Raw genomic sequence first — 18,558 nt, forward strand, 5'->3', positions numbered from 1 at the left:
TTTAATTTTTAAAAATTAATTCAAAAATGTTTTTTTAAAAACAACCATGATCTCCAGTTTCAAAGGTCCATCTGAGACAATTGCAATGGAATGGGTCTTCTGGAAACACAACGAAAGACGCTATCATAGGCTCCATCCTAAGATCAGCACAAAGACCAAGACCACCAAACACAGAAGACGGATTAAAATGACACTGAGGGAACAGAACTTCTAGAACCATAAAGAAAGGCTTCATCATAAGTTCCACCCCTTGACCTGTGCAGATACCGAGATCTCTAGATACAGATATCTGATCTTATCACCCAGAACGAAGCAGAAGTCTTCCAAACACCACGAAAGCATCAAGGGGAGAGTAAATGAACCTGAACGAGTCTATAGTTAATCCCATGACAATATACTTCAAGGGTGGAGAAACCCTGTATGCCTTAGGCCAAGGGAATTCCTTTTCGAATGACCCCAATATTTACTGTGCCTGTGCAGGAGGAAAAAGAAAAAAAAAGCACAAAACAGTTTTTTTAAATCTATCTAGGTTTTGTTGATTTCTTCATTTTGGTATGGTTACTCAAGTTGTTGTCTCCATTTATATTTCTTTATTTGTTTTCTTCTTTTCTTTCTTTATGTGCTCTGCCATGTTTTTTATCTCAAGACCATGGCTTTTATGTGGTGCTTATCTTTATTTTTGGAGTGTTCACTGGATATTTTATTTGACACTTCTTTTTGTACTGTTGAGGTGTTTCACCTTCTTTTTCCCCTTCGTCTCTCAAACTGATGATGCTCAGAGCCTCTAGAAGGACTCCGCCCATTTTTGACGTATTTGATTTTTACCCCAGTTTATCACTTTTCTCTTCTTCAAACAAAACCACATAACTGGAACTATCTAGTCAGCCTCCCAGTTAGAGGAGGAAACAAGGGAGGTACCAAGACCAAAACAGGTGTAGGACCACTAAGTAGTAAGCTAGACTCAGAGGGGACCACGTATTCTAGCAGCCCCAGGGGTGAGGGAGGAAAATATGAGAGGGAGGATAGGAACGGAGGTGTAGGGAGGATAATTCGGTGATGGGAATCCCCCTGATATTATGTTGATATGTACCTAAAATATTATTGTCAACAATATGTAAGCCACTATGATCAAAATAAAAATTATATTTAAAAAAACTCCAGGAAAAATGCACTAAAAAAAATAGAATTTTGGGGCCAGAGAGATAGCATAGTGATAGGGTATTTGCCATGTATGCAACAGATTCGACAGTGGTTCGAATCCTAGCATCCCATTTGGTCCCCCCCTTATCACTCCCCCCACCCGTGCCTGCCAGGAGTGACTTCTGAGCACATACTCAGGGTGTGACTAAAACCAAAAAAAATATATAAAATAAATAAACATTTCATGTCAGTAATCCTCAGGTCAGTGTGCTCATATCTAGATGCGTACTGGTTCTCTGTGATCTTATCATCATACAAACCAAAAAAATTTGTATTTTGTAACTTCATATATGTATCTTATTTCAGGAACAATATTCCACATGATATCATTACTTATTAAACTTCATGAGCCCTGAGGGCTCACAGACAACTGTTTCCTTAAATGGCCAAACCTTCTGAGCAATCACTGTTTTGACCTTTGGTTCTCAGGTTTGTTTTGTTTTTTTTTTTTCAATGGTCACATCTGGTAATGCACAGGGCTTACTCCTGGATCTACATTCAGGGATCACTCAAGGAGGGATTGCAGTAGTGCTGGGAATCAGGGACCAGGAATTGAACCAGATCAGCTGCAAGCAATGAAAGTACCTGCTGTTCTCTCTCCAACCGTGAAAACAATATACTACTTATTAAAAAATACAGCTAAATATAAGAATGAAAATAAAAAATTTCAATTTTCAGATTGAATTAAAATACTAAAAACTAAAATATAAAGTACAAAATAACTAAATTTTAAATAAATTTAAGGTAATTAATGGAAAATCTTAAATATAAAAGTAGGTTAAGTAAAATAAAATTTAGATATTTAACTAAAATTAAGGAACACAGCAATTAGGGCTTTTAACTTGCATATAGTGACCCATATTTGATACAGCTATAAGCCAAAAACAAAAAGGAAAACCCAAAAATATAAAATAAAATTTAAATATGGTTTTGCTGTTCTTTGTTTTGTAGTAACACAATGCACTGCACAGGACTTCCTTATGGATCAGCACTCAGTGACTAGTTCTGGTGGGCTTGCCTTGCAAGTGGCCAAATTGTTTTGATCCCTGGCAAGCCACATGGTTCCCTGTAACACACACACAAACACACACACACACACACACATGTGGTTCAAGCCACATGGTTCCCTGTAACATACACACACACTCAGTTTAAGCCACATGGTTCCCTGTACCCCCACACACACACACACAGCTCCTTGGCAAGCCACATGGTTCCCTGTAACACACACACACACACACACACACACAAACACACACACACACACACTCAGTTTAAGCCACATGGTTCCCTGTACCCCCACACACACACACTCACAGTTCCCTGGCAAGCCACATGGTTCCCTGTAACACACACACACACACACACACACACACACACACACTAAAATAAATCAAAAATAACCCCTGATCTTAGAGTAATTCCTATGCACGTGTGATTAAAAAAAAAAGACATCAAACTGTATAAATATTAAACCATTTTAAATCAAGTAACTTAATGAAATACTATGGACTCTGCTACTGCAGCTATCAAAAACACAGTGAGAAGTCTAGACTGACCTGTGACATCCAGGCGGAAGGAGACCCTCTGGCCCCCGGCCTCACAGCTGTACTCCCCAGAATCCGCCTTCCCGGCCTGCTGCACCACCAGCCGCCGTGTGCTGCCCTGGGCCTCCACACGCACTTTCGAGCTCCCGCTCAGCTTCTTCCCGTCCTTGTACCATGTCACCTCAGTCTGTGCCTGGGCCACCTCGCAGTTCAGGGTGGCGCTGGCCCCCGCCTCCGCCTGCACCACCTGGTCTGCTGGCTGTTCCTTGGCAAAGACCACCTTGGGCTCTAGGGACAGAGAGGGACAATGGGTAAAACAAAATCAAAATCCTAACGATGATCAATAAGCCAGTCTCAAAGTCATGCTCCTTGGGCAGAACATGCAATGTTAAAACTGCTACAGAGGAGAGAACCACACACAGAGATCCTCCCATTGCAGCCAACATGACTGTTCTCAGAACCAGCCCTGTCAAGACTCTGACCTATGTGTCAGAATAGAATCCACCTCATTGTTCAGCTAATTTTTGACAAAGGAGCTGAGAGTATGAAGGGAACTAAAGTCAGCTCTTCAATAAATGGTGTTGGGAAATTGGATACACATTTCCAATGAATTAAAACTGTCACCTTATCTCAATTATAAATTAGTCAGTGAAATACAGTGAAGCCCACTGACACTCCCAAAAATACAGTGAGAATCCAGACTGACCTGTGACATCCAGGCAGAAGGAGACCTTCTGGCCCCCGGCCTCACAGCTGTACTCCCCAGAATCCGCCTTCCCGGCCTGCTGCACCACCAGCTTCCGCGTGCAGCCCTGGGCCTCCACACGCACTTTCGAGCTCCCGCTCAGCTTCTTTCCATCCTTGAACCAAGTCACCTCAGTCTGTGCCTGGGCCACCTCGCAGTTCAGGGTGGCGCTGGCCCCCGCCTCCGCCTGCACCACCTGGCCTGCTGGCTGTTCTTTGGCAAAGACCACCTTGGGCTCTAGAGACAGAGAGGGACAAACTTCTTAAACTTAATGATCAACTTCCCAGGTTCAAAGTCACACTGCCTTGGCCAAGCATGCAATGTTACAACTACTTTTGAAGGGAGAACCTCACACTCATATCATTCCATTGCATGGAAAAGGACTATTATAGAAACCAAATCATCACCACTATGACAATATGACTAGTCTATATCAGAATAGAATCCACCATACTGGGACCCGGGCGGTGGCGCTAAAGGTAAGGTGCCTGCCTTGCCTGCGCTAGCCTTGGACGGACCGCGGTTCGATCCCCCGGTGTCGGTGTCCCATATGGTCCCCCAAGCCAGGAGCAACTTCTGAGCACATAGCCAGGAGTAACCCCTGAGCGTTACCGGGTGTGGCCCAAAAACCAAAAAAAAAAAAAAAAAGAATCCACCATACTATTCAGCTAATTTTTGACAAAGGAGCTGAGAGTATGAAGGAAATTAAAACAGTTTCTTCAACAAATGGTGTTGGTGTAATTAAATAACAACATCCAAGAAATTAATGTTACATCTATATCTAACACATTATAGAGACATCATTTCAAAATGGATCAAACACGTGGAGATCTGAATTGAATCTATAAATGTACATTAAATAAAATTTGAAAAAAAGTTCAAAAATTAAGTCATCAAAGACCACTGGAAAAGGCAAAAGAATGACAACTTAACAAATGAAATTAGCAAACTAAAGAAGTCAGTATGATAAAAGAAACATTGTTTAAAACTAAGACACCTGAGAGCAAGAAAATATTTGCACTCAACATATCAGATAAAGGATTGATATCCAGGAGATATAATCTCAAAGATCAACTAAAAATTTCTAAAGTGCCCATCAAAAAAATGGAGGCAGGAAATGAACAAGCACTTCTCTGTGGAAAAACAACACATACCAACAAGCATGTGAAGAAATGCTCATGAAGGCTAAGTCAAAGTACAATGCTAGGGCCATTTGGCCAACCTGGATTAGATCACAGCATGCCACATGGTCTCTGATCTCATCAGGATTGATTCCTGAGTAAAGAAAGACCTAGCAGAATGCCCTGAGAACTGCTGGGTATGGCCACAATCATACAAATAAACAACCAATAAAAAGACCAACCAGGGGCCGGGAAGGTGGCGCTAGAGGTAAGGTGTCTGCCTTACAAGCGCTAGCCTAGGACGGACCGCGGTTCGATCCCCCGGCGTCCCATATGATCTCCCCAAGCCAGGGGCGATTTCTGAGCTCATAGCCAGGAGTAACCCCTGAGCGTCAAATGGGTGTGGCCCAAAAAAAACCAAAAAAAAAAAAAAAAAGACCAACCAAAAAGTAGTGACCATTATCAGTAACTATTACAGAAAGGCCCATCTAGAAAAACAAACAGATGACCTAGAGTATATGAAGAATTGCTCAATATCACGTATTGTTAAATAAATACAAATCAAGTGACAATAATATATTCTCTTATACCAGTGAGACATGCACATATTAAAAATACTGGGAATAATCTATACTGGCCGGGATGGGGTGAAAAGGAACTCTCATCTCTGTTGGTGAGAATGTCTCATTCAACCGTAAAGAAAACAATATGGGGCTTCTCTGTAAACTCAGAATCGAGCTACATAAGACACAGAAATTATATTTGTGTATATCAATCTGAGGACAGTAATATATTCATTCATTTAAAGGGCATAAAAACAGGAGTATTGCCTGAGCCTAGTGACAGCAGTAAGCAATGAATACTAAATTATGTGGCCAAGAGGGGAAACAAAAGACACCCAATTCAACAAAACAAAGTGAGTAAGTAGTTTTAAAGTAAACAATCACTGAACAAACCTGATCCCACAGCCCATCCTGGAAAACGTAGTAAAAAGCCCAGACTGACCTGTGACATCTAGGCGGAAGGAGACCTTCTGGCCCCCGGCCTCACAGCTGTACTCCCCAGAATCCGCCTTCCCAGTCTGCTGCACCACCAGCTTCCGCGTGCAGCCCTGGGCCTCCACACGCACTTTTGAGCTCCCGCTCAGCTTCTTTCCATCCTTGAACCACGTCACCTCGGTCTGTGCCTGGGCCACCTCGCAGTTCAGGGTGGCGCTGGCCCCCGCCTCCGCCTGCACCACTTGGCCTGCTGGCTGCTCCTTGGCAAAGACCACCTTGGGCTCTAGGGACAGAGAGGGACAATGAGGTAAAAACAAATTCTGAAACCAAATGACAATCTACTTCCCAGTCTCAAAATCATACTGCCTTGGCTGGAGCATTCCTGTTACAGCTGCTCTGAGGAGAGCAAGCAGATCTTCCCATTGCAAGGAACATGGCTGTTCTCAGAACTGACCCTGCCACAACCTGCGTAAATCATGGTGCTTTAATCTAAAAAAATTAATTCAAGAAAAATATTTTTTTATAAATTCAATATTTCATGTCAGTAATCCTCCGGTCGGTGTGTGCTCAAATGTAGATGCCTCCTGGTTCTCTGTGATCTTACCATCATCCAAACAAAAAGATTTGTATTTTGTAGCCTCATCTATGTGTCTTCATGATGGATCTTCATGAGCTCTGAGGGCTCACAAGCAACTGTTTCTTTTTTGTTTGTTTGTTTGTTTGTTTTTTGTTTTTTGGGCCACACCCGTTTGATGCTCAGGGGTTACTCCTGGCTAAGCGCTCAGAAATCGCCCCTAGCTTGGGGGGACCATATGGGATGCCAGGGGATCGAACCGAGGTCCTTCCTTGGCTAGCGCCTGCAAGGCAGACAGACACCTTACCTCTAGCGCCACCTCACTGGCCCCGCAACTGTTTCTTTAGATAGTACACCTTTTGAGCAATCATTGTTTTGACCTTTGGTTTTCAAGGTGCTTATTTTTTGAGAGGACACTTCTGAACTTACTGCTGGATCTACATTAGGGATCACTCCACTATGGAGGGATTGTTGTAGTGCTGAGTTTGGAGACCAGGAATCGAACCCATGTCTGTTGCAAGCAACAAAAGTGCCTGATGTAATCTCTCTCTAGTGCTGAAAGCAATATTACTATTTATTAAAAAATACAGCTAAGGAGCTGGAGAGATAGCATGGAGGTAAGGCATTTGCCTTGCATGCAGAAAGTAGGTGGTTCTAATCCTGGCATCCCATATGGTCCCCTGAACCTGCCAGGAGCAATTTCTGAGTGTAGAGTCAGGAGTAACCCCTGAGCAATGCCAGGTGTGACCCAAAAACAAACAAACAAAATACAGCTAAATTTATAAACTAAAATAGAATATTTAAGAATTCATATTGAGGGGCCGGAGAGATAGCGTGGAGGTAGAGCGTTTGCCTTTCTGAAGGAAATTGGTTTGAATCCCGGCATCCCATATGGTCTCCCGAGCCTGCCAGGAGCGATTTCTGAGCCTGGAGCCAGGAGTAACCCCTGAGTGCTGCTGGGTGTGACCCAAAAACCAAAAACCAAATTAAAAAAAAAAGAATTCATATTGAAAGAATATATACTAAAATCTAAAAATAAAAAACTAAAAGTGGAAAATACCCAATTTTTATTTCAATAGAAAAAAGCGTTAACATAAATAATTGAATTAGTAAAATACAATTTAGAAATTTAAATAAAATTAGGGTGCAAGTGATAGCACATAATTAGGTCTTGAGCCTTGCATTTAACGAAGCCAGGTTAATCCAGGCATAATGAAAAAAATTAAATTAAAAATTAAAATTAGGAGGAGGGGCATTGGTGGTAGAAATGTTGCACTGGTGAAGGGGGGTGTTCTGTTTATGACTGAAACCCAACTACAAACACACTTGTAATCATGGCGCTTAAAAAAAAGATTTATATATAAAAAAAGTAAAGAAGAAAATGGGGAGAAGAAATGAACAGATACTTCCTCAAAGAAGAAATACAAATTGTTTAAAAAAAAAAAGTTAAAATTAGGGCCGGAGAGATAGCATGGAGGTAAGGCGTTTGCCTTGCATGTAGAAGGACGGTGGTTTGAATCCCAGCATCCATATGGTCCCCTAAGCCTGCCAGAAGCAATTTCTGAGCGTAGGGCCAAGAGTAACCCCTGAGTGCTGCCGGGTGTAACCCCCCCAAAAAAAATTAAAATTAAATATAGTTTTGCTGGTTTTGTTTTGGAATAATACCATATGCTATACAGTTTCCTTCTGGCTCAGTGACCAGTCCTGGTGGGCATGCCTTACAACTAGCCAAATTGGTGCAATCCATGGCAACCAACATGATGACATGTCCCTAACACACACATGATCCCCTGCACTTAATCAAAAATAATCCTTGTGGGGCCGACGAGATAGCATGGAGGTAAGGCATTTGCCTTCCATGAAGAAGGACGGTGGTTCAAATCCCGGCATCCCCTATGGTCCCCCGTGCCAGCCAGGGGCGATTTCTGAGCGTAGAGCAGGAGTAACCCGAGCGCTGGCGGGTGTGACCCAAAAAAAAATAATAATAATAATCCTTGAGCCCAGGTAAATAGTAAGTCCTAAGCACTATTAGGAGTGATAGCATGGAGGTAGGGCATTTGCTTTGAATGCAGAAGGATGATGGTTCAAATCCCCAACATCCCATATGGTCCCCTGAGCCTGCCAGAAGCGATTTCTGAGCATAGAGCCAGGAGTAAACCCTGAGCACTCCGAGGTGTGACCCAAGAACAACAACAAAAGACATTAAATTGAATAAAAAGTAAAATGCTATTTTAAATCAAATAGTCAATAAAATACAGGAAAACCCACTGCCGCTCCAAAAAAATGCAGTGAGAATTCAAACTGACCTGTAACATCCAGGCGGAAGGAGACCTTCTGGCCCCCGGCCTCACAGCTGTACTCCCCAGAATCCGCCTTCCCGGCCTGCTGCAACACCAGCCGCCGCGTGCAGCCCTGGGCCTCCACACGCACTTTGGAGCCCCCGCTCAGCTTCTTCCCATCTTTGAACCATGTCACCTCGGTCTGTGCCTGGGCCACCTCGCAGCTAAGGGTGGCACTGGCCCCTGCCTCTGCCTTCACCATCTGGCCTGCTGGCTGTTCCTTGGCAAAGACCACCTTGGGCTCTGGGGACAGAGAGGGACAATGGGGTAAATACAAAATTCAAAATCCAAAAGGCAAAGACAATTGGATAGCCACCTCCAAGTAATTATAAAGCTGCTCCATATCTCATGCCTTACAGAGAAGTCAACTCAAAATGGATCAAGGTCTAGAGATCAGACCCAAATCTATAAAGTATATTGAGGAAAATAAAGTTTAAACATTCCAACACCTAGACTTCAAAGCCTATTGGGAAAGAATAACAATTTAAAAAAATGAGACTACTTCAAACTGAAAAGTTTCTATTTGGCAAAATAACAATGACTAAAACTAAGAGAAAGCTACCTGAGAGGGAGAAAATATTGGCACTCAGCACATCATATGAAGGGTTGATATCCAGAATATATACTCACAAAGATCAATCTAAGAATATCTAAATTCCCTATCAAAATATGGGATAGAGGGGCTGGAGAGATAGCATGGAGGTAAGGGCATTTGCCTTGCATGAAGAAGGATGGTGGTTCGAATCCCAGCATCCCATAAGTTTCCCAGAGCCTGCCAGGAGTGATTTCTGAGCATAGAGCCAGGAGTAACCCTGAGCGCTGCCGGATGTGACCCAAAAACCAAAAAAAAAAAAAATGAGATAGGATCAAGCAGACACTTCTCTGAGCAAGACCAATAGTTGGCCAATAGATATGTGAAGAATTGCTCATCATCACTTATTATTAGAGATATCCAAATTAAGGTGACAAGAATATATAATCTTACACTAGTGATAAGTGCACATATCAGAAATATTAAAAACAAACTACACTGGCAGATGTGGGGTGAACAGGAATTCTCACCCACTGCTGGTGGGAACATTGTCTGGAACAACACACAACAGTATGGAAGCTTCTCAGTAAACTCAGAATTGAGCTGCTATATGACACAGAAACTAGACTTTTGAGTATCTATCCCTAGAACAGAAATATATTCATTCAAAGGACATATGCACAAGGAGTGATGCCTATGCCCAGTGTCAACAGTAAAAATTGAACAATAAAGGTGTGGTCAAGAATAAAAAAGATGGGGCCAGAGATATAGCATGGAAGTAGAGTGTTTGCCTTGCATGCAGAAGGATGGTGGTTCAAATCCTGGCATCCCATACGGTCCCCCGAGCCTGCCAGGAGCGATTTCTGAGCATAGAGTCAGGAGTAACCCCTGAGCGATGCCAGGTGTAACCCAAAAACAAAAAAAAAAAGGAATAAAAAAGATATCCAATTGAGTAAAACATAAAATAAAGTAGTTTTAAAATTAAAAAAAAATCACTAAACTAAACTGAAACCACTGCCCCTCATGTAAAACACAGTGAGAAGTCCAGACTGACCTGTGACATCCAGGCGGAAGGAGACCTTCTGGCCCCCGGCCTCACAGCTGTACTCCCCAGAATCCGCCTTCCCGGCCTGCTGCACCACCAGCTTCCGTGTGCAGCCCTGCGCCTCCACACGCACTTTTGAGCTCCCACTCAGCTTCTTCCCGTCCTTGAACCACATCACCTCAGTCTGGGGCTGGGCCACCTCACAGCTCAGGGTGGTGCTGGCCCCTACCTCCGCCTTCACCACCTGTCCTGCTGACTGTTCCTTGGCAAACACCACCTTGGGCTCTGGAGACAAAGAGATAAAATGAGGTAAGACAAAATTCTGAAACCAAATGACAATCCACTTCCAAGTCTCTAAGTCCTGCTACCTCAGCCAATCTCTGTCTGTTACAGCTGCTTCTGAGGAGAGAACTTCACACAGAGATCCTCCCATTGCAAGGAAAATAACTGTTCTTAGAACCAATCATTGTCACAATTCTGACCCATGTGTCAGAACAGAATCTACCATACTATTTGGCTAAGTTTTGACAAAGGAGCTGAGTACATGAAGGAAATTAAAGTTGGCCTCTTCAACAAATAGTGTTGGATACAATTGGATAACCACTTCCAAAAAATTAACATTACATCTATATCTAACACCTTACACAGAAGTCAATTCAAAATGGATCAAGGATGTTAAGATCTGAATTGAATCTATAATGGTACATTAAAAAAGGTACATTAAAGGGGCCGGAGAGGTGGCGCTAGAGGTAAGGTGTCTGCCTTGCAAGCGCTAGCATTAAACAGACCGCGGTTCGATCCCCGGCGTCCCATATGGTCCCCCCAAGCCAGGAGCAATTTCTTAGCACATAGCCAGGAGTAACCACTGAGCGTTAAATGGGTGTGGCCTAAAAAAAAACAAAAAACAAAAAAAAAAGGTACATTAAGGGTTTTGGGGGTTTATTTTTGTTTTTTTGGGGGGTTGGGCCACACCCAGTAACACTCAGGGGTTACTCCTGACTATGCACTCAGAAATCGCTCCTGGCTTGGTGGACTAAATGGGACATCAGGGGAATCAAACCGCAATCCGTCCAGGTTAGTGTGCGCAAGGCAGACGCCCTACCACTTGTGCCACTGCTCTGGCCCCAGTACATTGTTTTAAAAATACATTATATTAGTACATTATTAATAAATATAAAAGTACATTTTATTTAAATAAAATTAAAGAAATAGATACCTTCATTAAAGTCATTAAATAATACCTTCATTAAAGTCCATCAGAAAAGGTTAAAAATCACAATTAAAATAATTGTACTTCAGGGGCCAGAGAGATAGCATGGAGATAAGGCATTTGTCTTGCATGTAGAACGTCAGTGGTTCGAATCCCGGCATCCCATATGGTCCCCTGAGCCTGCCAGGAGCGATTTCTGAACGTAGAGCCAGAAGTAACCCCTGAGCGCTGCCGGGTGTGACCCAAAAAAAAAAAAAAAAAAACCCTAGGAAAGGGCCCGGAGAGATAGCACAGGGGTGCCTGCCTTGCAAGCAGCCAATCCAGAACCTAAGGTGGTTGGTTCGAATTCCGGTGTCCCATATGGTCCCCCATGCCTGCCAGGAGCTATTCTGAGCAGACAACCAGGAGTAACCCCTGAGCACCGCCGAGTGTGACCCAAAAACCAAAAACAGAACAAACAAACAAAAAAAAAACCCTAGGAAAAATCCACATTGGCAGGGATGGGGTAGAAAGGAACTCTCATCCCCTGATGGTGGGATTGTTGTCTGGTTCAACCCTATAGAAAACAATATGGAGGCTTCTTAGTAAACTGAGGAAATTAAAATATTTACCATTATTTTATCTATCCTCAGGACATAAAAACATTCATTTAGGGGCCAGAAAGATAGCACAGCGGCATTTGCCTTGCAAGCAGCCGATCCAGGACCTACGGTGGTTGGTTCGAACCCGAGTGTGCCACAGGGTGTGGTCCAAAAACAAAACAAAACAAAAAAAAACACATTCATTTAAAAGGACATATGCATGTCACTCTGCACTACAGAACTCAGTACAATGCCTAAGATTTGGAAAAACCCAGAGGTTTAATGACAGATATGTATATCATTAAGTTGTAATGTATGTATGTATTTATACATATATAGTAGAATACTACACAGCTAAAAGGAATGGTAAAATCATGGTGCATCGCGGAATGAACTGGAAAATATCATCTTTTTTTTTTTTTGGTTTTTGGGCCACACCTGTTTGACGCTCAGGGGTTACTCCTGGCTATGAGCTCAGAAATTGCCCCTGGCTTGGGGGACCATATGGGACACCAGGGGATCGAACCGCGGTCCGTCCTACACTAGCGCTTGCAAGGCAGACACCTTACCTCTAGCGCCACCTTCCCAGCCCAGAAAATATCATCTTAAAAGAAGTAAGCCAGGGGCCGGAGAGATAACATAGAGGTATGGCGTTTGCCTTTCATACAGAAGGTCATTGGTTCGAATCCCGGCATCCCATATGGTCCCCCGAGCCTGCCAGGAGCGATTTCTGAGCCTAGAGCCAGGAGTAACCTCTGAACGCTGCCGGGTGTGACCCAAAACCAAAAAAAAAAAAAAAAAAAAAAAAAGAAGAAGTAAGCCAGAAGATGAAGGATAAATAAAGCATAGCATTTATTTGTAGGTTTTAAAACCACTGGAGGAGGGGATGCAATGGTTAAAGGGGGGGGGAGGGAAAGCCTAGATCAACCTTGGTTCCAGAGTATAAGAAAGAGAAGGAAACAGAGTGGAGAAAAAGAGAGATAATAAATAAGGGGTGTTGGCCCAATCACCACCCTACAAAACTCCTTCTGTCCTCTCACCCCCTCAACCCTGATCCATTATCTCTACCTATTTACTCCTTTTTACCCTCAATCCTTAACTCCTCAGGAATCAGGACCTTCCCCCTGCCCCAGTAAGTGTCACCCAGCTCCCCAAGTGAAAGGACATCTTCTCAGCCCCCCAACTATCACTCCAACAAGAAGCTCCTGCTGACTTATTCTATGCAACCCTCTTTCTCCCACCTCCCCTCAATGTGAACTATTGCCTGCTTTTGGATTCAGCTCCAGAGGGACTCCCCAGAATGTGGACACTACTTGAGAACCCTGACTGCTGCAAACCATTTTCAGGTCCCACAGACCACAGTGTGAGATAAAAATGTGCCCTGGACCTTATCCCTCCCCCAGACTTTCTCAAAAGACTCAATAGAAATATCTATATTTTCTCTTTATGCTTACTTCCTAAATAGTTGTAACTATTAGTGTTTATTTCCACATATAGAAGTAGCCTCCTATCCCCCCTTTTTTTCTTTTTCTTCTATGGGAGCCTGTTTGGTTCTGCTTAGCAGGAAATTCTAGAAGAAATTCTTTTTTTTTTTTTTTTTTTTGGTTTTTGGTTTTTGGGTCACACCCGGCGGTGCTCAGGGATTACTCTTGGCTGTCTGCTCAGAAATAGCTCCTGGCAGGCACGGGGGACCCTATGGGACACCGGGATTCGAACTAACCACCTTTGGTCCTGGATCGGCTGCTTGCAAGGCAAATGCCACTGTGCTATCTCTCCGGGCCCTCTAGTAGAAATTCTTGCTTGAGATAAGAACTCAGGTCAAAACCAGATCATAGGTGGTGGCACTAGAAGTAAGGTGCCTGCCTTGCCTGCACTAGCCTAGGACGGACTGCGGTTCGATCCCCGGGTGTCCCATATGGTCCCCCAAGCCAGGAGCGACTTCTGAGCACATAGCCAGGAGTAACCCCTGAGTGTCACCGGGTGTGGCCCAAAAACAAAAAAAAAAAACATATCATAGAGATTGTATGGCTTGTTATTTTTACCCCTAAATGCACCAATAATATACTCTGGCGTCGCTTTTTCTTTTTCTGCAAAGGCACACTAAAATGGGGAAGTCTTTTTTTTTTGTTTGTTTGTTTTTTGTTTTGGGGCCACACCCAGTGGTGCTCAGGGGTTACTCCTGGCTGTCTGCTCAGAAATAGCTCCTGGCAGGCACGGGGGACCATATGGGACACCGGGATTTGAACCAACCACCTTTGGTCCTGGATCAGCTGCTTGCAAGGCAAATGCCGCTGTGCTATCTCTCCGGGCCCAAAATGGGGAAATCTTATATACATAAGAAACAAGTCCTTATCTAAAGGGGTAAGAACTCATAAATTTTATAATGTAGGGGCACCTTCCACTCTGAACAATCATCGCGGGGACCAGACTTAGATCTCATGTAATCAGACATCAACCACCCAACCCCAATTCCCAGATCCCAACCTTAGAACTGGCACAGTTCCCTGCACCAGCACCAGGAATCAAACTCCCCCCAGGAAAGGCCATTATTCTACTCTGGCACCAACTTGCACCAGGGTAGATTCCTAAGACACCCTGATGACAACGAAGCAGCAACAACTTGATCTAACGGCAGGTTGCCCTACCTCACCACCTAATGGTGAGATAAAATCAGAAGACCCTCTATCATAGGATCTGTGCAAAAACCAAGATTACTAATTATTAAAGAAGACTGACTCTGACAACCTTCAATGAGAACTTTTCCTGGAACCATAAAGAAAGACTTTATCCTAGGCTTTGCCCTAGGATTTGTTCAAAAACTAAGATCTTTAATTTCAGAAGAATGATTCTTTTTTTTGTTTGTTTATTTGGTTTTTTGGCCACACCCAGTGACACTCAGGGGTTAATCCTGGCTATGCGCTTGGAAATCACTCCTGGCTTGGGGGACCATATGTGACACCAGGGGATCGAACCACGGTCTGTCCTAAAGTTAGCGCATGCAAGGCAAACGCCCTACCACTTGTCCATAGCTCCAGGCCCTACAGTAAAATGATTCTGACAACCATGACTGAACAGAACTTTTCCTGGGACATAAAGACCTTGGAGGGGCCGGAGAGATAGCATGGAGGTAGGGCATTTGCCTTGCATGCAGAAAGACAGTGGTTGGAATCCCAGCATCCCATATGGTCTCCCGAGCCTGCCAGCAGCGATTTCTGAGCAGAGAGCCGGGAGTAATCCCTGAGCGAAGCCGGGTGTGACCCAAAATAAAAAAAAAAAAAAAAAAGACCTTGGTGTTTGACAACTAACATGCCCAGAGCCTATCGCTGGACCCATGATAGTATGTTTCAAGAGTAGAGAAACCCTGTATTCTCCTAGGCCAACGAAATTTTCTTTCTGATTTCCCCAACATTTACTGCACCTATGGAATAAAAAAAAACTTGCCACATCTGCCCCCTCCAGGTTTTTTTTTTACAGAACCATAGTACATGAATCATCTGGTTCTGTCTTACATTTGTATGTCTCCTTACAAACTGAGAAAAGGAAAATACAAGTGGATGGGACCCAGGGTCCAAATGGTTCCAGGAGCATAGAGTGGATATCAAAAATGATCAGCCCTAAATACCCAAACCAATGTCAATGACCATAGAATCAAGAGACCCAAACTATAACAAGTTAAACACAAAATGGACACTGTTACACTGTTAGTCTAGGCACAATGGTCCTCAAACTACAGCCCACAGGCCATATATTGTATTTATTCCCATTTTATTTCTTCACTTCTAAATAAGATATATGCAGTGTGCATAGAAATTTGTTCATAATTTTTGTTTTTACTATAATCTGGCCCTCCAACAGTCTGAAGGACAGTGAACTGGCCCCTGATTAAAAGTTTGAGGACCCCTGGTCTAGGGGGTTAAGGGTGGAGGTATGGGATGCATGCTTATGGAGGTCAACACTGGTGGTGGAAACAGCCCTAATTCACTGTCACTATGTTACTGAAATACAACTGTAAAAAACTTGTAAATTTTTTTTTTTTTTGGTTTTTGAGCCACACCCAGCGGTGCTCAGGGGTTCCTCCTGGCTGTCTGCTCAGAAATAGCTCCTGGCAGGCACGGGGGACCATATGGGACACCGGGATTCGAACCAACCACCTTTGGTCCTGGATCGGCTGCTTGCAAGGCAAACGCCGCTGTGCTATCTCTCCGGGCCCAATTTTTTTAATTAAATAAAAAAAAATAAGGGGGAATGGTGTTAAGAGGACACAGAGAGGAAAAAAAAATTTTTTTTTTTTTTGGTTTTTGAGTCACACCCTGTGACGCTCAGGGGTTACTCCTGGCTATGCGCTCAGAAGTTGCTCCTGGCTTCTTGGGGGACCATATGGGACGCCGGGGGATCGAACCGCGGTCTGTCCTAGGCTAGCGCAGGCAAGGCAGGCACCTTACCTCCAGCGCCACCGCCCGGCCCCGGAAAAAAATTTTTAATAAAAAAGAGGACACAGAAACATCAGTGGTGTTCAGAAAGGATAGTCTAAATATCCAAACCACAAAGTCAGTAACACTAAAATCAAGAGATCCAAACTTTAACAACGGAATTTACAGTGCCTGTTTTTTGTTTCGTTTTGTTTTGTTTTTCGGGCACACCCGTTTGATGCTCAGGGGTTACTCCTGGCTAAGCGCTCAGAAATTGCATTGGCTTGGGAGGACCATATTGGACGCGAAGGGATCGAACCGTGGTCCTTCCTTGGCTAGCGCTTGCAAGGCAGACACCTTACCTCTAGCGCTACCTCACCGGCCCCCAAAGTTCTTGTTTTGAGGACAGAATGGGAGGGGAGGTGTGGGAAGGAGCCTGGTAACACTGATGGAGAGAAGTTGACATGATGGGATCAGTGCTGGAAATTTTTATGTCTAAAACTCAATTATGAATCACTGTGTAAATCATGGAGCTTTCATCTAAAAAAGTTAATTCAAAAATGTTTTTTAAAAATTCATCATTTCATGTCAGTAATCCTCAGGTCAGTGTGTGCTCAAATCTAGAGGCAAACTGGTTCTCTGTGATCTTATCATCATTCAAACAAAAAGATTTGTATTTTGTAGCCTCATATATGTGTCTTCATGATGGAACTTTATGAGCTCTGAGGGCTCACAGAAGACTGTTTCCTTAGAGAGTCACACCTTCTGCGCAATCACTGTTTTGACCTTTGGTTCTCAAGGTACTTATTTTTTGAGAGGTCACATCTGGTGGCGCTCAGATCTTACTCCTGGATCTACATTCAGGGATCACTCCAGGAAGGATCGTCGTAATTGAGTTCAAGGACCAAGAATTGAAACCATGTCAACTGCAAGCAATGAAAGTACCTGCTATACTCTCTCTAGCCCTGAAAATAATATACTATTTATTTTTAAAAATACAGCTAAATTTATAAACTAAAATTAAATATTTAAGAATTCAGATTGAATTAAAAGAATACTAAGTCTAAAATAAGAAAGTAAACTAAAAGGTAAAAAATAACCAAATTTTAGGGGCCGGTGAGATGGCGCTAGAGGTAAGGTGTCTGCCTTGCGAGCGCTAGCCAAGGAAGGACCACGGTTCGATCCCTTCGCGTCCAATATGGTTCCCCCAGCATCCCATATGGTCCCCCCAAGCCAGGGGCAATTTCTGAGCGCTTAGCCAGGAGTAAACCCTGAGCATCAAACGGGTGTGGCCCGAAAAACCAAAAAAAAAAAAAAAACTAAATTTTAAATTATTTTTAAATAATAGAAAAAATCATAAACATGAAAATGATTTAACTAGTAAAATAAAATTTAAAAATGTAAATAAAATTAGGGTGCAAGTGATAGCACATAATTAGGGCATTGCATTGTATGTACCGACCTGAGTTTGAACCAAGTATAAGAACAAAAGAAATAAAAAATTAAATTTAATTATGGTTTTGCTGTTCTTTGTTTTGGAGTAACACAATGGCTTTGGAGTAACTCAGGGCTTACTTGTGATTCTGTACTCAGTGATTAGTCCTGGTGCTCTTGTCTTGCAAGTGGCCCAATTAGTTCTATCCCTGACAATACACATGGTCATCTGTCCACACAAACGGTCCTCTGAACCCAATCAAAAATAATCCCTGAACCCAAGGTAAGTAGTAAATCTTATAAGCACTACTAGGTGTGACTAAAAAGGAAAAAAAGATATCAAATTGAATAAAAATAAATAAAATGCAATTATAAATTAGTCAGTGAAATACAGTGAACCCCACTGACATTCCTAAAAACTACAGTGAGATATCCAGACTGACCTGTGACATCCAGGCGGAAGGAGACCTTCTGGCCCCCGGCCTCACAGCTGTACTCCCCAGAATCCGCCTTCCCGGCCTGCTGCAACACCAGCTTCCGCGTGCAGCCCTGGGCCTCCACACGCACTTTGGAGCCCCCGCTCAGCTTCTTCCCATCCTTGAACCACGTCACCTCGGTCTGGGCCTGGGCCACCTCGCAGCTGAGGGTGGTGCTGGCCCCCTCTTCCACCTTCACCACCTGGCCTGCTGGCTGCTCCTTGGCAAAGACCACCTTGGGCTCTGGGGACAGAGAGGGACAATGGGGTAAAGAAACTAGTTAAATCAGGAAGAACTGAGGAAAAGCAGCCAGCACATAGTGAAAAAGGCCTGGAATGTTCACCTAC

General features: G+C 43.4%; 1 protein-coding gene across 1 annotated transcript in view; it reads right to left on the bottom strand.

Annotated features, from left to right (window-relative positions):
- Nucleotides 1-18,558, bottom strand: part of OBSCN (obscurin, cytoskeletal calmodulin and titin-interacting RhoGEF) — a 116,105-nt gene that overhangs the window by 80,766 nt on the left and 16,781 nt on the right. The window contains exons 9-13 of the mRNA XM_049779012.1: nt 10,111-10,386; nt 8,492-8,767; nt 5,619-5,894; nt 3,454-3,729; nt 2,760-3,035 (exon numbers count right to left, since the gene is read on the bottom strand). Of these exons, the coding sequence (XP_049634969.1) occupies nt 2,760-3,035; nt 3,454-3,729; nt 5,619-5,894; nt 8,492-8,767; nt 10,111-10,386 (1,380 nt within the window). The remainder of the gene's footprint in view (nt 1-2,759; nt 3,036-3,453; nt 3,730-5,618; nt 5,895-8,491; nt 8,768-10,110; nt 10,387-18,558) is intronic.

The sequence above is a fragment of the Suncus etruscus genome, chromosome 8 (genome assembly GCF_024139225.1).
Source record: "Suncus etruscus isolate mSunEtr1 chromosome 8, mSunEtr1.pri.cur, whole genome shotgun sequence".
Taxonomy (NCBI): domain Eukaryota; kingdom Metazoa; phylum Chordata; class Mammalia; order Eulipotyphla; family Soricidae; genus Suncus; species Suncus etruscus.